Genomic DNA, 24273 nt, shown 5'->3' with positions numbered 1-24273 from the left:
TAGGTTATTTAGTCAGCTGGGACTCAGTGAGTGTGAATTTGAGCTTAACTTGATAAAGCAACCTGCTTAGTTGAAGAATGTCACCGAGCTGCCGGTAGTTTTTCTCCCAGCTTCTGCTGTGGCCCTGGGAAAATTACTTGGGGACAAACATGCCTCATTCTGTTCAAGCTGAATATTTTTGCTGGTACTAAATAACTCCACAGCAACAAAGAGAAATAATTCTTGTTCCTCTAATCCTCTCTCATAAAGAATAAATCCACTAACAAAAGAAATGACATTTGTGTATGTGCAAAATTGCCTAAAGCTGTCTCGGCATCTCCCTTTGGGCCTGCTGTCTTTGCATGCTAAAAAGTAGAGTTAACTCCATTGTGCAGCTAAATGAAGCAAAAAACAGCAGAATAAAACCCCATATCTGATTTTAATATGAAATTTGTTTTGTGCATCATCATAATTTCTGAGCAAATGTATTGTGAACTATTTAACTCTGACATAGTAATTTGTGGAGTGCTTTTGTTTGGGGATTTTTTTTTTCACTCATCCTCTTTTCCCTCCTCATTAGATGCTTTTTACTTATCTGTACCGGAGAACTACCACTACCTGAATCAGTCTGGATGTATAGCGGATAAGACAATCAGTGACAAAGATTCTTTCAAGGAAGTCATTGTGAGTTGTTTCCCTAGTTCTTTATGCTTTAAAAATGCTGGCGGTTCAGGCACATGGGGCCCATTGATGGAGCAGGGGACAAAGCCTTCTTGTGCTTACCTGCGCATGCAGCTCTTTCATTGAGGCACTAATCTCACAGGGACTTACATTTTCTCATAACACTTCACTGTCATTTTGAGCATGTCTTTACCTTCCCTCCAATATTTGATTTTTACTCTATCATTTCAAAGTGTGCTATAATTTAGTGAAATGATTACATTTTGGAATGAAAAGAATGTCAGTTGGGAAGACGGTAAGGCATTTACACACCTTTGCCTTTCCTTGCATTGTTTTATATTACAGCTATGTCTGCTTCCACTGTTTTTCCATCCTAAAGCTTTGCCCAGACGTAGCATCTACTGGGTTGAGTCCACAGTGCAGCACATGGGGAGCGAAGCACCTGGGCTTTTGTGACTCTTTAAGTTGCAGCTGGGAAATCCATTTGTATGGAGTAACTTACACAATAGACTTGACGAAAGTGTATACACAGGTTAAAAACCAGGTCCTGATGGTGTTTTTCTCTGAATGGCTTTATATCTTATACCCATGCCAATTAGCTACAGCAATTTGTCTGTACTGACTGTTAGGATAATTGCTACTTGCTTACTTTATCATTGAGGTGATATGCGTTAGATTTAAAAAATCAGACAAAATATTTGGTTTTATGCCCTTCACCAAACTATTTTTGCTTAGCTATGTTAATCTCTTTGCCAAATTGACAAATCAATGTGTAGAGGATGCAGCAGTTATTTTTAGTGTAAAAAAACCCTCATCTAGTATGGTGGAAGGAGGTGTTGGAAACTTATCTATATTATAGTCACATGCTTAAGTTGATTAGCATGATATTTAATTTGTGCTAATCATACCAGGGTAGGCAGAGCATGAAATCAGCTGGGCAGGTGACGTTTGTGTGCTGCCCGCAGCGCAGGCAGACTTGGAGCACTGGCTGAGACTGCCAGGCTGCATTCCCAGAGCAGGAGGCAGGCAGAAGCCCTGCAGTTCACCCTTGTCTGTCTTTTCCTATTATAGTCATCTCCTTTGCCTATTTTTACTGCGGTTTAAGTCCCGGAAATGTTACTTAAGTGAAACGTTTTTGTAGGAGACAAGAAGGAACTGCACGGTGAGCGTGGAGATGAACTCCTAGTGCTGCTGCCTTTCTTAGAGCTCTGTTGTGAAAGGTCGTCCATATAAAATAAACCTCCAGCCATTATCTTTTCTCTGCTTTTAGTTGTGGGATGAATCTGAGGCTTTTCCATTTGTAATTGATGATTTATGAAAGATAAAATGTGTCACGTGTCATCTGTCAGACACCTGCAGTGACCGTAACATGATGAGTCTAACTGTAAGGGTATAAAACTGTGATCTGGACTCAGATAGGCTCATATTAAACCCAAATTTGGGAAATTCTGGTAATTTCAAGAGGCATACAATTGCTTAACCCATCTATGTCAGAGAAAAGCATATGTTCCTCCTCTTGTTTTAGTATTTCTTTAGATGGAGATTGCTGTTCTCCTCATTTACGTAGTTAAGCCTTGATTGTTGCCATATTGGTGATTCATAAATTGAACACATTTTACATAGATCTCTTTTTCTTGCTCAGTTTTGCTGTAAGATGTCAGACCACACTGGTAAGATGTGTTTGGGCTTCATGGCTTGCCCAGAATATGCTGCAGAAGGCCTCCTCTGAATTCTCCGTGGCTGAGACAACAAGTGAGCAAATCTTACATGTTGCTGTGTTTCCTCCCCCATGCCTTGCTACCTACAAGGCTAATTGGCAACATTTGGTAAAAATACAGAGGAGGTTATCAGTTACTAATGCATATTAATGAAATTGCATCTGATGCACGACTCAGTAGGGCATTCCAATATTTATACAATTTTAATGAAGAATTTGAAAGCAAATTACAGCATCCTTACAGCATCAAAAGGAGATTTCTTAAAACCAGAGTGATACTTACATGTTCCAAGATGTCCCCGTCGAGTCTTACAGCGTGTTCGATTTGGGATGAAACCAAAGGAATTAACTCCTGCCAGCCCTTTGTCAGCCCCGACTTGCTTTTGTAAGGCCTGACAGCACCGTTGGTGGGTTTGTCCTTGTCCCCATTTTTGAGTCAGTGTGCATGTTATTGAAGAAGCTTACATGTCATTCCAGACTGCAATGGAAGTGATGCAGTTCAGCAAGGAGGAGGTGCGAGAAGTTTTGAGGCTGTTGGCTGGCATTTTGCATCTAGGAAATGTTGAGTTCATCACTGCTGGTGGGGCACAGGTGTCCTTTAAAACAGGTGAGAAGGCTGTGCAGCCAAATGTAAATGTTTCTTGAAGTTGTGAAAGCTATATTTGTTGCTGGTATATCTGACCGTAGCAAGGACAAACAGTGAAAGGGTCTTACTGCTTTTTAGCATCTGAAAATGTTGATTAAAATGTTATTTTTGGTTTTTTTGACAGATAAGGCAAACTAGTCTGCTGCTGGATGCTAGGTCTTAATTAGGGAAGACCCTGGGCCCATATTTATTCCATTAATAGTAGTGAAATTCCATTTTAATTTAATTCTTTCTTTGAAATATTCTCAGGTTGATAAAACATAAGTGCTCAAGTATGTTCCTTAACTGATATCTCCACTGAAGGTATCTTTTGTTAGAGTTTTCAGTACTTCAGTTACAAATCTGAAGGTATGTGCTGGTATGTGTAAAGATTGGGCTGGTGAGCATTTTAAATGTTTGTTCAAATATGGCAATAAAGAGTTGCATTGCATACTGCTTTATATACCACATTATAGCAAAATTGCAAATTGAAGTATGCATGTAAGAAAAAAATTTCATTGGTTTTCTTTATCCTCATGATCCCGAGGGGAGCTGAAGCACATTCATGAGGACAAAGAGTGAATTACTGTTTGTTTCTGGAAAAAATGTTAGTGTAAGCAGTAGATTATTTGAATCCTTGACATGTAACATTAAGAGGAAAATAAGTATTTGTGACTTACTTGTGATGAATTTTTACTGCTAAATTCCTTCAGTTGTGCATATTTATGATACTGTGCCTTTTTATGAGCAGCAAAAATGTATCCTAGAGTTTCTAGTTGTGTTTTTATCTCTAATCCCCATCATTTTAGAAGCATCTTAAATGGTGGTGGTAGTAATAATAATAATACTACTACAACAAATTGGTGTCATAACATTATACATTTAAGGACATATTTGTATTTGTCTCTTTCTTTTGCCAGCTCTGGGTAGATCTGCTGAACTACTGGGGTTGGACTCCACACAGCTAACTGAAGCGTTGACACAGAGGTCAATGATACTCAGGGGAGAAGAAATCCTAACACCTCTTAGTATACAACAGGTAAAGGCATCTCAGTTTTGACATGTTTTTAGGGTCTGTTAAATATATGGCTCGGTCTTCAAGTCCAGGGAAATCATTGGTCACTCAGGAACAGAAGCTTAGCTCATGCATCAGAGCTGCTATCAAATATACTACATAGTTTTTTGGGGAAGGATATATTGGACTTTTAGAAATCTCTGTAGATTCCATCCTATCTTTCTGGCCAGGGCTTGTAGCTTGGCTATTGTTATTCTTATTAAGCCAGATTGCTTACTGTTTTTTTCAAATTCTCATCTTGTAGGCTGATATATTTCATTACGGACATTTGTGTCAGGTGGGCATTTTTGAAAACTTTTAGCAGAACAATTTTATTATTTACAAGAAGGGGATTAGAAATAGGTGTACAAAACACCATGCTTACCTCTAGAAAGGGGTAAATTAAGGTGCTATTTCCTTTCCTTTTCTTCTTCCACACCTTAAGTTTATAATTTCCTAATTTTTGAATGCTTTAGCCTTTAAAGGTAATTTTAAAGACACATAGGTGTACAGCTCTTATAACTTACACTGTTAAAGCTTAAATCGTGACACTCTGTAACTGTTAATACAATTGCTGTCGAGGTACATAGGAATACAAACCTACTTGCATTATACATTGCTTTATGCTGTGCAAAGGATGCTGACCAGCAAAGTTTGATAAGTTCTCAGTTACAGGGGTGATTGATACATTGTGTATTCCTTCTTTAATGCAGGCAATAGACAGCAGAGATTCTATGGCTATGGCACTTTATTCTCAGTGTTTTGCTTGGGTCATTAAGAAAATCAACAGCAGAATCAGGAGCAAGGAAGACTTCAAGTCCATTGGAATTTTGGACATATTTGGGTTCGAAAACTTTGAGGTAGGTTTCAAAAGTTTGTTCAGATGGATTGTCTGTTATTTATGCTTCATTGTTCTACATATCTTTGTCATCTTCACTGGAACTTGATTATTAAACATGTTATGACTTAAACCAGAACCAGTTCCTTGTTTGCAAAGTAAAATACTTGGAGTGTATGCATTTTTGAAAATTTCTTGTCTCTTTAGGTAAACCGTTTTGAGCAGTTCAATATTAACTATGCAAATGAAAAGCTTCAGGAGTATTTCAACAAGCACATCTTTTCCTTGGAGCAACTGGAATACAGCAGGTAAGAGATATAGATGAAATTTGGAAGAATTTTGAAAATTATCAGTATTCACTTGAAACTGGGGTTCCCAGCTACCTTAGCTTCCTTTGAAAATCTCTGTCTGGAGCTGTGTGTTTTTTCAAAGCAAGCTGATTTTGCTCTGATTTGCAAGACAAATAGGTCAGCTCATCCTGTTCCTATATTTAAAATAATTTCATTGTAGTTGTCAATATAAAGGCCCTCCTTATTTTCCTTAGGGAAGGACTAATTTGGGAGGATATTGACTGGACAGACAACGGAGAGTGCTTGGATCTTATTGAAAAGGTAATAACGAATTTGATACTGGTACCTATTTCTAGTTTTTGTTCTGAGGTAATACGTCTTTAAAACCCTTGCCAACACAGAGAGCAAGTGAAGAGAATGGTGGATCTTGCATGTTTAAATAGTGAACTTTTATTCAGATTGTTTTCATGCATGGATATACTATAGATTATATTGTATGCTCAATGTATGTATCTTTCCTTGTAGTAACTTTTAACAGTGTATGTTTATATACAAAAGCAATATTTGGAGATGATTAAATAGAATAGAAAGAGGGGGCAGAAAGAATGGCAGTGTCTTGCTCCCGTAATGGCTTTTCATGGGATGTGGGTAATCTTCATTTGCTGCCTGCCAATTTTGGCTTCATCCATAATTTTGTTTGTGTTCTGATTTGTACTAAAGGAACATGTAAAAGAGCATGAAGTTTCTGCAAAGTTAGTGGTAGGAGCATTAGTGGTGAGGGGCAGATGAAGTCTGAGTTCACTGCATAGAAATTACGACTCCAGCGGGATGACAAAGCCGAAGTTCTATATCGTTTCATCCATGTTGACTTCTACCAGCAGTACAAGCGGGCTGCATGAGTTTATCTCCGTAGCGGGGTGTGTGGCTGCGTGAGTTTAGACGACCACAGATCCTGATGGCAGCGGGCAGGGGATCCAGCTGCCAGGACGTGACTGCAGTCAGGACGGTGTGGTTTGTCGGGAGCCGCGCTGGGCCCATGGGAAGTGGCTTATTAAAATGTGCACCTGGAGAACTGTGTTTTTCTGAAGAGGTTGTATCAACCTGAAGCTTGCTGGACACATTAATTAACTGCGGGGTTGCTTGCTTTGTTTACCACCTCTTCTAGCAGGAGAAGTAGGGAACATCAAAGGAAATGACACAGAGGCATACACAAAGCAAAGGGAGGTTGTGTTTCACGCACTGCCTAGTCAAACTGTGTATCTTTTGCTGTGCCCCTGGGCACTGTGGGTGCTAAAAGTTTGCATTGGTTCAACAACTAAGTAGGTAATTTTATGGAAGAAAAATGTTTGAAAGGCTGTTTACACAAACTCCTCATATTTAAGGGACTCTTGGTCATTGGAGATCTTGGAGGCTAGGGATATATTCTGGGGCAAAGTCATTGTATGCACCTAAAAACTGTCTACATCAGGAGAACCATTGCTTCTTCCAGTAGCTGCTTTTTCTTTATTTTGCCCATGTATCATATGCTGTATTTTTCAAAAGGAGTGTTGCCAGAAAAGCAGGATTGCAGTCCTCTACTGGCGTGGGGTTTTAGTCATGTCCAGGTGGTTTTGCATGTCTCTGCACACAACAACCTCAAGGACTTTGTGATTTTTCCAAACTGGGGACAATGTCTGTGTCCATCTGTGCAGTAATTCATTTTCTGCCTCTTCTTGTTTTTCTAGAAACTGGGGCTGCTGGCACTCATCAATGAAGAGAGCCATTTTCCTCAAGCTACTGACTCTACCTTGCTGGAGAAGTTGAATACCCAGCATGCTGTACGTGATGTTTTGCTCATGTTTTCTGTGCAAATTATGGAGGGTCTCTTTGCTTCTGTAGAAATTCATGGTTCAAATATATGGTTGCATAGTTAATAGAGGCTGTTTTGGATGTGATCCAACTTCCATGGCAATCTGTATCATTTACTGTCAAGACTGAGTCCATTACCTGGAAGAATATATCCTTGTTACTGTCCAGTTAAAGGTTTCCATATTGGTGAATAAGCCAAATTCTGCTCTTAGAGCTGTGACAACCTGCAGTAACTCAGATTACTTAGATCTTCAATTTCCCTTGATGTCATTTACCGAAAGGTTGCTGTTTCCTCCGTCCAGATTAGTGTTACCTTTATTTGTGATCCTAGAATTATTTTCAAGAATTTCTGGGATACAAGCATATCCACCAATCTTCGTAACTGCCTGTTTAAGACAGAGCCTTCTTTTTCAGAGTGCCTTTAATAGGATGGTTCTGCCAGATGGGTTCAGGTTTAGTATAATGCCTTTTTAGATACTATACATCTGTTATTACTGCATTTGAAGCAGCCCAGACTAACAAATCCTATTATCGTTATAAGTTGGTTGTTTGCTTTTGGAGCAGTAATCTTCCAGGGAGTTCACTGGAAGACAGTGGTTTGTTTAGGTCTGGTTGAGGGGATAATGTGACCCTTTTTATCGTTCCACTCCCTGACCCCCTCCCCCAAATATTTTTCTCTTTTCTTTCTCCTCCGATTAGAACAATCCTTTTTATGTAAAACCAAGAGTTGCCGTTCACAACTTTGGAGTGAAGCACTACGCTGGGGAGGTAATTTTCTTTTCTTTATTTGCTGAAATTATTCCAAACGGAGTTTTCATTAGCTTAATTTTACCCTGAGGCTGCTCAAAATTAACTAAAGCACTCTGTTCCCTCAGCACTTTTTACAGTACCGCTCTTGTGAGAGGTGCCTGACTACTTGGCTTGTTGTTTGAATCAGCTCTGTTTCCTGCTAGGTCCAGTACGATGTCAGGGGGATCTTGGAGAAGAACAGAGATACTTTCAGAGACGATCTCCTGAACTTGTTACGTGAAAGCAGGTACATTTCTGCGATTTTTGTTTATGACATGATGTTAAGGGGTGTCTTATCACCTAATTCTGCCAGAGTTTGAATATGTTAGATGTTGCATAGCATCAGACCTTGACAGAGTTGAAATGAGTATAGAAGAAATATCAGAGGTGCCTGTAAGCAGATCTGACTGTAATCGGTTCTCACAAAGTCAGGTTTTCCTACATTGTACAGTACCTCGTCCCTGTTCGGTCCAGAGGGTTGCTAGAGAGCTCACTTGCTGCTCAGTGGTGAGTAAGGATGCTGAAAGCTGGTGATGGTTTTTAACTGTTTCAGGGTGCCTCGCAGGCAGCATGCGTGTGTGGCTTTTTTGCTTCACATACAGCCTGATTTGCTTGTATTTCTGGCATTCCCTAATTTGGTTGAAAGCTTAGTGGCAGGGACCTACCACAGTACAAATTCCTATATAGTAATTGCTTCAAAAGGAGAATTTCTATAAAGATTTATTGTACTGAAAGTCTGAACTTGGATGTCTTTGGTACCTGCATGCGTCCTGTCATTCTGCTGTGTAAGGTCTCAGGATCCTTACAGTGGTACGCTGTGAGCCGGGGCGGTACCACGTCCCTTTTTGTAGGCGCGTGGATGAGACTCCAGGACACACCGAGGGGTGACAGAAGAGGAGGGAGCTGAGCCTGCGTGTTGCTGTCTCAGCTGCTGCCCTCACCCGTCCCGTCCAGTCATCCTGCCTTGCTGTGCGAGTTGCTCGTTTGTAAATCCCTTAAGCCCTTCTGTGCAGGGGAAGCCGTTAATAAGGGTTTCCCTCTCTATGTTGTTTGTTCTGGTTTCATGACATATCTGACATAACCTCTGTCAACTGAAGTATGTAGGTAAAAGTAATAAATGAGTTCAAGCTGCGGGGCCTGGTTTTGCTCTTGCAGCAACATCTGTCTGGAGCTCAAGTTAAAAGGTCTGTGTTTCTGTAGAAGTGGTAAGAGGAGGACACCTGACTGATAGGGTGGAAAACAGTATACACAGCTGGTATCTGAAAGTGAGGCTCATGTGGGTGGTTATTTTCTGTTATGGCCCCAAACAAGCTGGAAGTCTTGTCTTTCAGTCTTTGTTCAGGTATGGTTCCCATTACAGTCAGCTGGAGTTTTGGTTGAGTGAGTGGAATAAAACGCACTAAGGATTCTAGAACTTCACACTTGATTTCCCTAATGATGTGTTGGGAGTGGAGAAGAAAGAACCTCCTTGTTTTGTTTTGCTTTGTTTTGGTTTGGGGTTTTTTTTCTCCCCTGCATAAATTTTGCAAAGGCAAAATCTGTTGCCTACTAAAGATTATAGAGAAAATCAATAAGCATTTTTTGGATGGAGGAGCTGCTTTCTAAAGGACAGTGCTTTCTTTGCATTCTATAGTGGTAAGCCTCATAATCTATTGAGATACACTTTAGAGATATTCTTTTTCTTTCCCATTTCAGTCTTGATTTCATCTATGATCTATTTGAACATGTTTCAAGTCGCAACAATCAAGACACTCTTAAATGTGGAAGCAAGCACCGAAAACCCACTGTCAGTCTCCAGTTCAAGGTTAGTTAATGTGTTGTCTCTGCTCTGTAGCAAATCAGTGATAGATAAACCCCATTCAGTAAAGAACAGTTGCAGATTAAAACAGGCAGCATCAAAACATTGCTGTCTCTTCTATGAAAATACATTTACTAAGCAACTGATTGGCCATACTAGCTAGCTTCAAGCAGACACTAACCTTCGCATCACACCATCCGCACCAAACTCCTGTTGCTTTCCACTTGCTTATTTGTCCTTATTTTAAAGCACATCTATGAAGTTGGCGTCTCTCGTCCCGGTTTTTCTTTCTAATCTAAAACAAACCACAAAATCACACAAAGCCTTACAGCAGTGCCTATATGCTAAGAAAAATAAGTACTGAATAAATAGCTCATTAAGGTGTTGCCTTGCTTTTTAACTTAAAGCTTGGAAAGCATTTTTATTAAACACCTTTTTATGAGGCTTTATAGCCCTCCCATCAAAAATGGCACCAAATTGAAATCTCGCATAAAGTCTATCTGCAAATTATTTAAAAGGGAAAGATGGGCACAAAACCTTCTCTAAATTGCATGAGTACAAGTCTGGATTAGTTGTCTTTCATTTTGTTTGAATTAATATACATTTGCACTGTTCGTTCATTTTTTTTTTTAAAAACCAGAGCAGACTCAAAAGCCCTTGAGGGCAGATTTTATCCTAATAGACTATTGCTAAGTGTTGGACAGAACAGCAAGGAGTGTATGCTGGGGCACACACAGTGTCTTTTATTAAAAAATACTATTGTTATATTCCCTGGAGAGCTTGCTTTGTGTCACCATCGCTCATCTCGGGCAATACCCACTTCTTGTGGTGCGGTGGTATTATTTGCTAGCTCTCTGGGACAGCAGAAGGTACTGTTTCCACTTAGTCATTTGTACCTGTGCAAAGTAGACCTTTAAGATGTTACTGTATAAAAATTGACCATATTTTTGCACCCACTTTGCAAGGTAGAACATAATGTAGAGTTTCCTCTCTCCTCTGTCAGGGCTCCCCCAGGCAACATAAAGCATGATGAAACATGAGATCAAAACATTGTTGTCTCTTATCTAAAGCTGCAGTAACTGACCATTAACCAGCTGGGCTGCTTTACAAGAGGTTGACCTTCGCATCATCCTGTCCCCAAAGAATTGGGTTGGGTGTTTTTTCCATTTTAAAGCCTTCCAGGGGTTAGTCTATCTCATTTCAGCTGAAGATAAGAACTTTGCCTTCACAGTTTTATTCTCATGATAGGTTGGTTAACTTTTCTTTTCATTTGACAGCCTGCCTAATGCGGGCCTGGGGGTACACGCAGAATAGCTGAGGTTAGATACCATCTGTTTCAGCCTATTGCTTAAAGCAGGGCAAACTTCAGATTAGCTTGTAACCTGACAGTGATTTAGAGGCTTGCAGCACTGTGCAGAATCTGGCTGTCTGTACCACAGATGAATGTGAAAATAGGTTAAATCGTTTTTGTTTAGACTGACCAACTTTTCCAATCACTGTAAGTAGTAGCCTGCATTGAGAGAACTGGCTTAGTTGTCCATAGAGGTTGTAATGTTCACACAAGTTTAGTACAGATGAAGCCTTTACTTTTTGAAGCCGTAAATATTTGTCTTTACATAAAAATACTTGTCTTTGTATCTTCTGGCTGTTTAATGTCTGCTGCCCCCGACTCCTGGTCCATAGGCTGGCAAAGGCAAACAAACCAAGAACTATCATTTATGTTCCTAGTTACTTCACCATTTGCTTCCTTTGCTCTGTACCAGTTCTTGTGCACAGCCACAACTCTGCCTGTTGCCTTTATCACTTCATGTTTAATCGTCAAGAAAGCCCTTGGTTTGCAGATTAAAGCAAGAATTTGTTGTACCAGACTGCCATTGGCAGTTTCGCTCCCAAACATATGGTAGGATGCACAGTGTTGCTCTTTTAAAAAGTGAATTTTCTGTCTCCTTGGCAGCCTGCTCGGTATTCTCTCCGCTGCCTGGCATGCAGTGCCACCTTTGAGGGGTGAAACAGTATCATTGCTAGCTTTCTGGGCTCTTCAGAGTCTCGGCTCCCCTCCTATACAGTCATTTGTATCTCTGCAAAGTAAACACAAGACTTCAGTTTAAAATGGTTTATCATACTTAATGATACAGAATGAGGCAAGTTGGAATAAGATATGGGATGACGGCTCAGGCAGGAAAGGGGCGGATGTGTAATTAAAGTAATAATCTTAAAAGGACTGAGGGATTTTTTTTGATTTTTATCTCCAGGCTGAGGTTCAGACAACTGATAGTCTAATGTGTATTGGGTCATTCAGAGTTCTAAAACTAGGAAAAACCCCATGTTTTCTTCTATGTTTTTTTTAGCTGAACCTTATAATCTCTCTTTTTATTGTTAAATGCAATTAGCTATCACATGAAATAACTGTCAAACTGTCTGCTTAATGCTGTTAGTGTTGTCTTTCAGCAAGATGAGTTTTCTTTACCCCTCTATCCTTTACTCAATTTTTGTTAATTTCAGGAGGGGAACATTTTAAAGCCTAGTATTGGTAAAACAATGTCTACTGTATTCTAAACTCTTTTTTCAGAATTTTTTAATATTTCTTCTACCCTCTTGTTGACTTACATTTATTATCAGAGTGTCCTTTTAGCAAGAAAGGTTGAGACCACACAGGAGGGAGGAACTCCCTGTACAAAAATGCTGCTGATGGCAGGGAAAATGGAAAATGAGTTGATGTGGGGTGGTTGAAAAGAGGAAATCTGGTTTTGTGGGTATTTTAGTTTTACCTTAGACCCCTTATCCTTCCTTTTGACTTGCTCAAGTTTAGCAATTTGGGAATGTCGATCCTAAGTCTTAAGCAGTCATTCAGAAGATCCCTGAAACAGCAACTTCCCCATTTGGTGTTTCCTTATGAACAGTTTTCTTCATATCAATCTATATATCTTGTTCACTGTAAAACAGTGATGATAGTTTTGATCAGAAGGGCAGGTGAAAGAGACAAACATGCATGTATTGATTCTGTATGTTCACAAGCAAGCGCTTACATGGTACAGTAATTTCTGGTGTATACCACTAGGTGTTGCAGTTAGATATTGTCTGCAATGCTAAGCTGCAAGAGCTTTTGCCGGGGTATGTTGCTTGTACAAAAAGTCAGCTTGTGAAGTGCTGTCTTCTACTTGTGTTTTAGGAATCGCTGCATTCTTTAATGGCGACGCTGAGTTCTTCAAATCCTTTCTTTGTTCGGTGCATCAAACCCAACGTGCAGAAGGTAAGATTTAAAATCACGCCCGTCTTTTCTGTACATCTCAGGCCTAATCTTCCACTGCCTGTGTGGTTATTTACCACTGTGTGAAGCAGAAGGTAGCGTTCTTCACTGACTTTGTAAAAGGCTTTGCAAGGTGAAGGCAGTGGGATGGTTTTTTTTGTTTGTTTGTTTGTTTTTACGTGGGTTGTGTCTTTGGGCACCTTTTTAATAGTCATTGCTCACAGCTGATAAATGACTGGCTCTAAGGATGGTTATAAAAGGAAGGTAGAAGGCTGCACTGCACATTTAACAATTCTGTGAGAGCCTTTTAGGAAGAAAATGTCAAAACGGTAAAGTTTGTTTGAAATAACTAGAGGCAGTGAATGGTGGTGCATATAGCAAAACTGGTGTGAATGACCGACTGTCATCAGACTCTTAGTCTTTCAATTTATGTACAATTCTAGGTGTCTTCATGCCGGCTGTTTTGTTCTGTTACAGAATTATGTTTTCAAAAGAGACTTGGAAACTAAGGCTTACTGTATCAATTTGTCTTTTGAGTCACAGATAATGAAAGGCAGTGTCAAGACTGACTTAGATATGTTTGAGGTCTCTCTAGAAATGAAGTGGTAATGGTATAGTGATCGCTGAAGATAATATTGTTAGCCTGGTCCTGATATTCTGGGTTTTGTGCATCTGTCTCTGGCTTTATAGACCATTATTCAGGTATGGTCTGCTTATGTAAAAAATGCAGCAGGCAGAGGTGCTAATGACTCTGGTTTATGGTTTTCACATGGCAACTTAGAAATAGGTGACTTTGCTATAAATCCAGTTTTACGTGTTATATTTTTCTGGGATGTCTGGTTCATCGGGACGCTTAAGACGTCAAACCTGGCAGACTTCATTGCAGGTTTTTGTGTTACCTGGATGGTACATCCTCGACTTTGTGTTTTCAGTTGCTAACTGTTAACTCTGCTTTTGCGCTGTTACTCGTGGTGCGTCAAATAATGTGCAGACTGTGGGCACCTTAGCAAGAGGGAACAGCCTGGAAGCGAATAAGACCTGCTTTCTGCGTCCTGAAGTGTTTGGTGCTGTGAGGTGTGCAGCCACCAGGTAACCAAACGCACGTGGATGACAGTGCCTCGGCCAGCAGCTGGGGTCTGTGAGACTATGTGTATAGCAAAGCCCCGATCACTGAGGGAGGGCAGTTCTGAAAAGCTTGTTTTCTTCCCTGCTCCCGTTTCTGCTGGAAGCCCCATGACCCTAATAAAGCCCACCTGCTGCCACTGGAGTGTAAGAAGAATTTCAATAACTCACACGTTTTCCTTATTTGTCCTTTTGCCTTTGAGTAAGGCTCATCTCCACAGTACCAAAGTCACAAGGATTTGCCATGGTTGATGCAAGAACCAGGCACTTGTTGCATTTCCATAGCAAGGAACACACTGAGTTCCCACTCCCGTGTTCCTTGTTGCTCTTCCAGTCTTTTCCCACTAGAATGCTCCATCCCTGACAAATTTGGCATATGCTACTATATATTTTACTATCATTAAAACGAAGTTCTCACAGAATTAGCAGCTGTGCAAGCAGAAGGAGCTTGAGACAGCCTCGGTCTCAGGAAACCATGTCTAATTGCAGGAGTGCATGCAGGAACAGATTGGGAAATTCCTGTGGACAATCCCTTTCAAAGTACATATAAAATGTCACTGAAATCTTACACAAAAATGTTTGTCCTTGTTTGCCATTTGCTTTAATTCAATTGCAAATTTAACTTGATTCAATGGCTTTACCAAATAAGAAATCCTATTTGAAGAGCAAGAGTAGAGAAAAGGGTCACGCAGTTTACCTGTTGTAGCTGATTCAGTAGAAGACTTGATGGAAGATGAGAAGCAAGGCCATATATAATACTTGTCGATGGCATTCTTCACACAGAAAAGTGTTCTCAAAATGCATTTTGGGGATTCACTGTTTGAAGTTTTGTCTGCTGTGCACTGCTCTCTGTTCCCCTCCATGTCTCTCAGACGCAGTGATTTTTGGTGCCAGTCTTGTGACGGTGTTGGTGTTGTTCCTTCTGCGACGGTGCAGGTACAGAAGCAGGCACATGAACGGCATTAGGCTCCTCTGTAGCTCAGCTGGATTCTGTGGATGCACACCGTGTTCAACATTTCATAATTTATCCTGTCATACAACTTGTTGCTTCTTTTCAGTTAGACAAAGGAAAATAAGGTGAGTCAGTTTGCATAGCGCTGAACCAGCACGGCTCAGAGACACGTTAGCTGTGCGTGGACTACCAGGGTTTACCACATAACGTGACTCACTGTGCAGGGCTGGTTAGAAACATAACAGCTTGAAACATTCAGATGAGCTGCTGAAATGGACAAACTGGGATTGAAAGAAAGTAAAAATCTTCACTGAGCATTTTCCTCTGTGTTTTCCATCCATAGATTTTACTCTGCAGTGATGGTGATATGAAATGATAAAATGTCACCCTTCAAAAAGTATTTAAACAGTGCTCGCCAAATAACATATGATGTGAAAGAAAGGGGTGTTTTAATTGGTCTTTTGAAATATGCGGTGCTAAAGGAGAGCTGAACCAGAGGGACTTGGCAAGGAGAGAACTGAAGTTGTGGTATCAGGAGCAAAGCCTCTCAAGCTGGCCATTGCTGTCTGGGTTGGGTACGAATAGGTGATACACCTATCGGCGAGCATCCTCTAACTCTGGAGGTGCTCGAGAGCTGTTTTACTCTGGAATTATGTTTGAATTCTGTAGGTGAATGAGGTTGAGCAGATGGAAGACAAATGCAAGCCTTTGAAAAGCAGAACGTGCAGCAGACTACTTTCTCTGCTCTTCAAGACATTAAAGTATATTTATATTGGATAAGAGATGTGATAATTTACAGTAATTATTTGATTTTTTTTTAATTGATCAAAAGTTTTATTTTAAAAATATTTTACAGTGGCAAGCAAAACCAATTCAGCATATGCAGTAAACCACTGAATATTTACATATCAAAGCAGGATCTACACTCATTAGTGCAATTTCCTAAAGGGAGTGCACAGAGTACATGACCTTTTGTCACAAGACATTTTGGAGAGCAGGCTTCAGACGGAAGAACAGAGGACCCATTAATCTTTGGGAGACCCCCGAACAATCAGTGTATCTGTTTTCAGAGCTTCTAGTCTGTTCTGAGCTAGCCATAACGTGGAAACTTTTCCACTTGGTATGCTTAATGAATATTTTCTGCTAATGAAGGGTCTTTCTGCTAAACTCCCCTTATCTTCAATGCAGCTTGCAGAACTACGTATCATTTCATCCTTTTGAACTTTGACACATCTTTCTCTGTTTCTTGGTCTCATGTTTCTTTTCCTGCCTCCTGTTCTATTCAATAATGATTCCTCCCTGCAGCCTTGCCTTTTCTGGTCTCCATCTATCCTTTTTTGTGCATCTGAAATTAAAAAAAAACAACCAACATCACCACCACAACCCCAATCCTCTCTCCCCCCCCAAAAAAAAGACTGTCTTTTTAAAACAAGCTACAACCATCGCTACAGCCATCAGCTGAATGTTTCTTCCAGCTTGCTGCTATTAATAAAGTTGCTAAGCCTTGGTGCCACTCAGGAGACAGTTCAGGGTAAATTTAAGATCTGAACTTCCTATGCAGGCTGTTTCAGAGGCAAAAATTTTCCTGTTGGCCAGAAGGAGCCAGCCTCAGGCAGCTCTTGGCTCAAGTGCCTTCTCAAGTTCCCTTCTTCATTTAGGATTTTTCTTCAGAAAATATATTGGCTTAATATTGGCATAATCATTGCGAGTGGCCCCCACCTCCAGCATCTGCATAGCCTCATCTATGCTGGTCCCTTAAAACCTCAATTATTACAGCTTGCTTCTGTAATTCCCTGTTCTTGAGACTTCAACAGGTTCAGATGCAGCTGTTCTCTCATGCACGTAGATAGGTGCATCCACTTCTCTTTGGTTACAGATCTGAGACCAGTTTGGTCCTGATAGGCAAAATCCTGGCTTCATTAGAGTTGGCATGAAATATTTGATGTAGACAAGAATTTAACTTCTTTTTTTTTTTTTTTTAATTAAGGAAACCTGTGTTGTTGTGTGCCACTTGAACAGGATTGCAGGGTTGCTACTCGCCTCCCTGTATGCTCATTTATTGTCTGTCTCCTTCCTCTGTTGCAGTGATGGTCTTGCCACTGGCAAGATAAAAGCTGCCTTCTCTGAAGCTTGTGAGGTCTGAAGGGGGCAATTCTGTTTCTCTGCAGGTTTTTTCATATTAATTTTTTTTAATCTTAAAATTTAATTAGGTAAGGTGAAGAAATGAGACAAAATTAAACCTGTATCGTAAACCTACTGCAGGGTAGGGGTTACAGGGAGCAACAGAAAAAGTGAAACTACTAATAACTGCAATTCAAAGCAAGACGGGTAGAAAAAGGTCTGTAATAAATTATGTGAGGCTTACTGCTGCTTAGGAGTCCTGTCATGCTCCATATTCATTCTGGGAAAATTACTATCAAGGCAATAAGATTGCTAACATCGCTTCTGGGGACAGAGCCATTTAAAGGGATCAAGGTATGGCTATTGGCACCTGCAGTGTACTTTGAGGCGTAGGTCATTAATAGCCATGAGATGGCCTGGAATAGCAAGCAGTGTGTCCCCTAATTTGAAATAAGATGCAAACCTATTTTGCTTGGCGTCTGAATTAAACTTGTGCTCTTAAAATAGCTCTGAATCATTAGAAACATAAGTATAGCGTGATACCAACCTAAACACCAGTTAGGAGTACAGCTCAGGAACGCGGTACAAAGGAACAATGAGAGAACAGCTTGGCCCCATCTGCGAGGATGATTGTATGCAGGGTGTGGAGCAGGTACAAATGGAGTGAACGCAGTACGTGAACTGGTTGTCAAGCTGGAATTGCAATATTGTCATATTGAGACTTGACTGTATGAATTACTGAGTTTGCCTTGTAGAGATACTGGAACTGCAATATTGTCATATTGAGACTTGACTGTATGAATTACTGAGTTTGCCTTGTAGAGAGATATTTTTTGTAGAAATACGGATAAGGACAGTGCAAGTCTAATGCCGCTGTGTTGAGAACAGCACTGACGTAAAACCTTGAAAGATGCAGGGAGGGAGACTCTGAGCTTCAAGGACGTTCTACTATACCTTCAGCACAGGATTGCTAAGCATCTGGATAAAACTTCACTTTTAAAAGTCTTTATTTTAAAAAGTTATCCTTAATGAACTGGTCCAGCTTCAAACTTCTGTGCACAACCTACTGCAGTTGTATACCAAGCACGTGCTTTATACACCAACCTCGGTCACTCAGCAGACTCTGGGTCTCCTTACTGGGGAGTAGATGCCTTTGTGGGTTTTTAAAGATGCTGAGCCCAGCAGTTGAAAGCTAGAAAGTGTTAGGCCCTAAATGGACGCATCTTTATGGTTTACTCACTTAGTTGCAGAGCCCTGGGGCAGCCCTCCTGCAGCGAAGCTGCAGTGTTCTCTGGTACTGGGAGCTAGCAGATCACAGGGTAAATTTGTCTTGCTATCCAGAAGAAAAAGGGAATAGAAAGCCTGATCATCACATTGATAGCTACTCTGTCATACTTCGAAGGTAAAGGGAACAGATTATATGGCCCAGGTACAGCTGCTGGGTGTGTGCAGTGCTATCTGTAGAAAGTTAAGGTCTAGTAGTGTTCGTTTACAGCTATATAAGCAGCGCATGTATTAGAGATCCTCATTGCCTGTTTTAAAAATCTCTCTTTCATCTCAGTTGTTCTCAATAAATACTTGTTTTAAGAAGGCTTCCTGGCTGCCAATTACTGCTGTCATTGCTTCTGGAGGAAGCAGAGCCACAGGCTCTGAGCACAGATCGGGCTTGCTGGGGCAGCGTGGGTCAGGCTCCGGGAGCTGCTCTTCAGGCTCATCTTTTGGGAGGAGGGCAACCATTTCCCCAAACCATAGCATGTTGGCCCGATCTCGCAGGCCAACAAGTGCGTGGGGCCAAATACAAACTATTTATCCTTAGCCCTTTAACTAGTTCATAAGGCTTTATTGTTTGTAATCAGGAAGGCGCAGTCGTAAGGTGTGGCGTTGTGCCCGGCCAACGCCGCTTAATTCAGCTACCTGGATATTGTCGCCTTGGGTTTTGGAGAATTACATAGCTTCAAATCAAGACTTGTGGAGTATGTCCCAGCTGCATCATTTTCTGGCACATCGCTTGAGTAATTAGGTCAGGCGCTAGAAGACTCCTTAGGTAAAAGCGATAAGGAGAGTGGGTGTGAGGGAGGCAATCGCTCCTGCTCGCAAAGTGCCGGCAGTAATGTTACGTGTGAAGCTGAATCCCCGGCTGAAAGAACAAGACGATTCCTGCAAGGAGTTTTGTGCTGCTCAGGCAGCGCCTGTCTTCTGTGTCGCCTCCGAAAGATCGCTCCCATCGCTCCTGCAGCGCAGCGTGTCGGTTATGCTGCCCGGCAGCTACTGGGTTGTCCTTTTGTCCCCATCTCAGAGCGTCGCGGCTTGCTGGGCTGAACTAGGTCATTCCACTCTCCAGGCAATCACCCAGACAGGCATGTCCTCCTTCTTCATCAAGGTTTGTTGTTTACTAAGCAGGGCTGACTAGGCATCCCTTCGCTAAGTGTATTAGGGTTTGTCTTTCAGTGACCGTGGTATAAGGAGTTTAAAATTGACGTGTTTAAGGCTGGGGGATAGAACGGAGATGGGGTGCTGCCAGGGAGGGAGCAGATGCTGTGCTGTAAAGATTGCATCAAACTCCAAGCAGTGCAGGCAAACAGATTTTTGCATGTTTTGCAGCACGTACGTGCACAGTTGCCAAGTTTCCCAGAAAGACCATTTGGTAAGACTCTGTCCACAAGTGGTAGGAGTCATTTTTGCATCTCGGATGGTAACCGTGGCGGTGCGCTCTTGTGAGCAGGGTGGGGGGACGCATGGGGAGCGTACGTTGCTTCAGGAGGGACTTGGGAGGAGGTGGCCTGAACGGCAAAGTACCAGGACAATTCTGGGGAAAAATAAAATGCCTAGGGGTGGGGTATTTTTAAAGTGCAATACTTACTGTGTAATTCAGTGTAATATTAAGAAATGAGAAGAATTTTGACTGCTGCAGCAACTGATCTGTGAGCAGCAGAGGGTCTTACTACCTCCAGCTGACTTCAAGCACTGCAATAATTCTGCATTTTGTGCCACCTGATGGATTTTTTGCGTTTTATGAATTCCTTCTTATGTGATTGTGTGACATGGATGGGCATTCATGGAGCTGCAACTACTGATCCCAAGTCTGAAATATTTGCTTTCTTTAAATACCGAGCAAAGAACTTGGCTTTTCTTCCTTGTGCACTCTACCAAGTATTTGAATTGCAAGCATTGTCATGCAAATGTATGCACAGAAAAAGTGTGTACTTCATCAAGCTTTGGAAGTTTTCTTTTTTAACTACAACAAAAAAAATCCCCCCACATCTCTAGATGGCAATTTACATTCAAATCCTGTTTGCTGTGTTCTCATGGTAACTAGTCCAAGGGAATATGCACACTCCATGATAAATAGACATCCTTAGAGCTCCAAAAGCATCGCTGGGGTACAGAGTATTGTTCTCTAGCAAAAACTTTTATGTTCGTAACTCCCTTGCTAAACTGTGTCTTAGGGCATTTTGTGCATTTTATCTCTTAAGGTTTAGGAATTTGTTGGCTGCGAAATATATTTACATTCTTGATGCCTATATGGTGAGATTAGCCCTCGTGTCCTGTTAGTCAGGAAGATCTACAGCGATTGCTGTAGAGCCAGCCCTCGCTAGGCTTGACTTCCTTTGAGTAGCAGCAGGAATGAATTAAGCAAGTACAGCCAAAGATATCACATGAAAGACTTGAAATACCAGTGAGCTGAAGAAAGCCCCGTTCTGTGTGTGTCTGTGCATAGCTGCAACTGCTAAAGATTCAGTTTTTCACAATGGGCGAACGCTGAAGGGTGAAAAAGCCTTAAAAGGTAAGGGGCTTAATTCATGCAGTTTTTAAAATAATTTTAATCTTGCATACTTGGAGCTGCAGTGGACTTGTAGAAAAAGAAAAGAAACTGCCTGGAGTTTGGCTGAGCAAGCTGTGCTAGAAATGTTTCTGGGCTTGTATTTTCTTTTAAAGAGGGTAAATGCACGCAGAATCAAGTTTATGAAAAAACGACTAAATTTACTGGGCTAATCATATTTTCGAAAGCCAGGAGAGCTTTGCTGCCAAGCAGTCTGCTTTAATAAATCACACTCTGTTTGAAAGTTAAAGGGGTGATTGTTCACAGAGCAGGGAAAAAGTCAGCAGAAGTAGAGCTGTGTGTGCAGAGAGGGGAAGACCTGTGTTTTAGTGATGGGCTGCTTTCTGGAGAAAGGTCTTTTCTGTTGTTTGGCAGTCTATGGCGTAGATTCAGGAAAACCAGCTATGTAAAGTTTAGGACTGTAGTATTCCTGTAACTTATTAAGGCATAAGGTATGGCTGTAGTTTTGCTTTGATTATGTTATAAGAAAATGACACCGGGGACGAGTGTGCTTGGGGTGGGGGGAGTCCAGTGACTTATCTGCAGCACCCAGAAGTCTAAATTAATTTTGTAGTTTTACTGGAGAAACTCGATGGGGCACATTTGAGGCTAATTTTTTCACCATAGAAATACAGGAAATGGAATATGGCTGGGGAAAAAAAAAATAATTGCAGTAGTAATGGAAAGGATACCATAGCAGCAGTATATTTTGACTTTGTTTGCTGTGTCAGCTCACCCCTTCCGCCCCTGATGAAATAAACCCCCCAGCCCAGCAGTTAAAATAACTCTGTTCACCGCTGATTGCCTTTGCTTCTGGGATCTACATTCTGCTCCTTGCTTTCCCACTTAAAGAGCTTGCCTCTGCAAACATTAGTATTCAGCCACAGGGTAGAAAATTAGGGTAGAATTGCTTGAGAGAACCTGTTACGAAGGGAATGGGTTTGATCCTGCATCACTGAAGTCTATGGGAGTTTTATTCTGGTCTCAAGAAGAGCAACCCTAGATTTGCCTTGCAAATCTAGATGGAGGAGATATGATCTGATAAAGTGCCTATGGGACTGGGAAAGGGGGTTCTCATAACTTGTAGTTGTTCTTCTCTCACTGATGTTAGGATGTGTCCTTTTAAACTCCAAGTGGTAACAGTGGTGCTAGGTCAAAATGAAGGTATTTTTGTTGTATGGAACATCAACGATAGGTATTCAGTATTTCTTTTGCTAAACTGCTTAGTTTCAAAAAAAGATAAGATTTGTTTTGTCTCTTATTTGTTGGCTTATTCAAAAAAATGTATTTACAACCTGTAACATAAATGGAAGCATAACAACAGTGATTTTTTTTCCAATACAGCTAGATTACTGATGGGAATTATCTGGAAGTTATAGTACTGTCCCAACTATGTACAGATCTTTGTCAGAGGTACCCTCAGAACACAAAATCCATGTCAAGAGCAGAAGGTAATGTTGTTTGAGAGTAGACTTGGGTCAGTTGCTAAACTTTTATCTCTTTAACGGTATCTATCAGTTTGTGTGTGTGTGTGTATATATATGTGTGGCTTTTCTTAATTTAGTCACAGGATGTGGCAAAGAAGCAAAGACTTCATGGGGGAGAACCTCACTGTGATGAATTTGTAAGGACTAACTAAGTACACTTCAGAACATCTGCTGTACCCTCATAAGATGAAACTTTAAATATGAAATGCTTACTGAAAGCGCATCAAAGCATCTTATCTTTGTTATTTAACTTAAACTTAGAATTTACAGCTTCTGGTGGTTTTAGGCAGTTTATAAGCCTAAGAAGAAAGGCAGGTCCATTCCTAACACTGTCATTAGAATTACAGAAGTGAGGTTGTGGTTTCAGTTGTATGAAGTGGCATGCAGTAGCTGTAAAGTCCGTGTTTCAGGACATCAGCCGAGTCGTAGCTGTGTGATGGCAGTCGGCCTAAACTACAGCAAGTTTTTGGCTGATGCGTGATGAGGTTTGAGGTTGCTGTTGTTGGTTTGTCTCTTCCACGTTCCTGATGTGTGTTCCCTGTTCAGGCAACAGGGAGCTGGGCAGCTGGTGCTGCTCACGGGAGCCTTGCTGGGAAGGTGGTAGCACCACAACTCCTCAGGCTCTGTGGGCAGTATTAGTTTTGTTTTTCAGTCCCAAGCACAGGGTAAGCGTACGCTCTGTTCAGGTCTGTGAAGTTGCTGGTGAGCCAAGAAGCCCGTTGGACCATGTAAATCGTTCGGGACACTGGGAAGTTTTTTGTTTTGGCTGCCACCTTGGGTTGTCACGCACATCTGGGAGCACTGCATAATGTTTAGTGTGGAAAACAAAAGTTTGTCACCAAACTCATAGTGCTATATTATATTTCCACCATTTGCATGATGAGATCTATCGTGGCATTTTTGAAACTTACTCTCTGTAGATCTAGAAACCTTAAACATTAAGTATGTGGCAAGTAGGGGTTTTTGGGGGTTTCAAAACTTTTAATAGTCAAGCAGAGATAAAGTAGGTGGGTTGAGAGAAGACATCCACTTTCAGAAAGCCAGATAAACGCCAAATCCTCTGTGATACTGGCTTTCTCGAATGAATGGCTGCCCCAGATTCAGCATGAAAAGGACAAGTATGTCCATATGCAGCTTGCCAGCCACACCATTTGTGCATATTAGCCAAAAAGAAATAGTGTCCAGCCTCATTAATTAAGTAGTCTTTCAAAGGGAGAAATGATGATTTTTGTTAAAAGTGGTTTAGCACTTAAATTAGCTGCACAGAAGTTTTTCATCTAAGCAAACAATTGGCATAGCAAACAAAGTCACATTTAGGAAAGCTGATTCTATCTTCAGTGTCTCTTTCTGACTCAAACATTAAGAGTTATGTTTTGTTGTATATTTAAGCCAGCCTAGGAATTTCTCAGGGGAGAAATGGCTGTTCAGCCATCCAAAATTGCCATTTCCCTGTGACCGCTGGCGTGCACAACATAGCGCGTCTCAAATCAGCCCGGTTCACAAAGGGCGTGTACATCTCATTGGCCTCAATGAGCTCTAAGCACATGTCTAAATGCTTTGCTTAAGCTATTACTGGTTTTATGCTGCTTTGGCGAGCACATAACAGAGTACCTGGAGCTACGATGTCTCTCGTCACACAGCTTTGAAGAGGACTAAGGCATATGTGCAGCTCCCTAAAAGTTGCATACCCAGCCTGAAGTTGCAAGGCATCTGTGCAGAGGAAAAGAGAAGACTCGCTCCATCCGTTGCTCCAGTGGTGTGGAGTCCGTGCTGCTGGCCAGTCCCAGGAGAACATAGCGCTGGTATGTCAGCGGTGAAAGTGCATCTAACCGGTCGTGGAGTCTCAACAGTGCCTTTTCAACACGATCAGAAAATATGGAAGAGGGATGGAAAAAATCCACTTCT

At 41.2% G+C, this 24273-nt stretch overlaps 1 protein-coding gene and 1 long non-coding RNA gene across 3 annotated transcripts in view; one reads left to right on the top strand and one right to left on the bottom strand.

Moving 5' to 3' along the window:
* MYO10 (myosin X) overlaps positions 1–24273 on the top strand; it is a 169831-nt gene that overhangs the window by 99930 nt on the left and 45628 nt on the right. Inside the window, exons 9-19 of the mRNA XM_030041607.2 lie at positions 560–663; positions 2855–2984; positions 3923–4041; positions 4770–4916; positions 5102–5202; positions 5439–5505; positions 6909–7001; positions 7732–7800; positions 7986–8068; positions 9517–9625; positions 12789–12869. Coding sequence (XP_029897467.1) covers positions 560–663; positions 2855–2984; positions 3923–4041; positions 4770–4916; positions 5102–5202; positions 5439–5505; positions 6909–7001; positions 7732–7800; positions 7986–8068; positions 9517–9625; positions 12789–12869 — 1103 coding nt within the window. The remainder of the gene's footprint in view (positions 1–559; positions 664–2854; positions 2985–3922; positions 4042–4769; positions 4917–5101; positions 5203–5438; positions 5506–6908; positions 7002–7731; positions 7801–7985; positions 8069–9516; positions 9626–12788; positions 12870–24273) is intronic.
* Positions 7028–15319, bottom strand: LOC115352883. Of its 2 annotated transcripts, XR_005930802.1 has the most exons (4): positions 14686–15319; positions 12388–12551; positions 9801–9914; positions 7028–7170 (listed from the first exon to the last, which is right to left on the bottom strand). It is a non-coding gene; the product is annotated as an uncharacterized LOC115352883 (long non-coding RNA). The 2 variants fall into 2 exon arrangements; XR_003927310.2 differs by lacking the exon at positions 12388–12551.

Source organism: Aquila chrysaetos, chromosome 18, assembly GCF_900496995.4.
Source record: "Aquila chrysaetos chrysaetos chromosome 18, bAquChr1.4, whole genome shotgun sequence".
NCBI lineage: Eukaryota > Metazoa > Chordata > Aves > Accipitriformes > Accipitridae > Aquila > Aquila chrysaetos.
The sequence above is the reverse complement of the archived record's forward strand: the minus strand, read 5'-3'. Positions and strand labels throughout refer to the sequence as shown.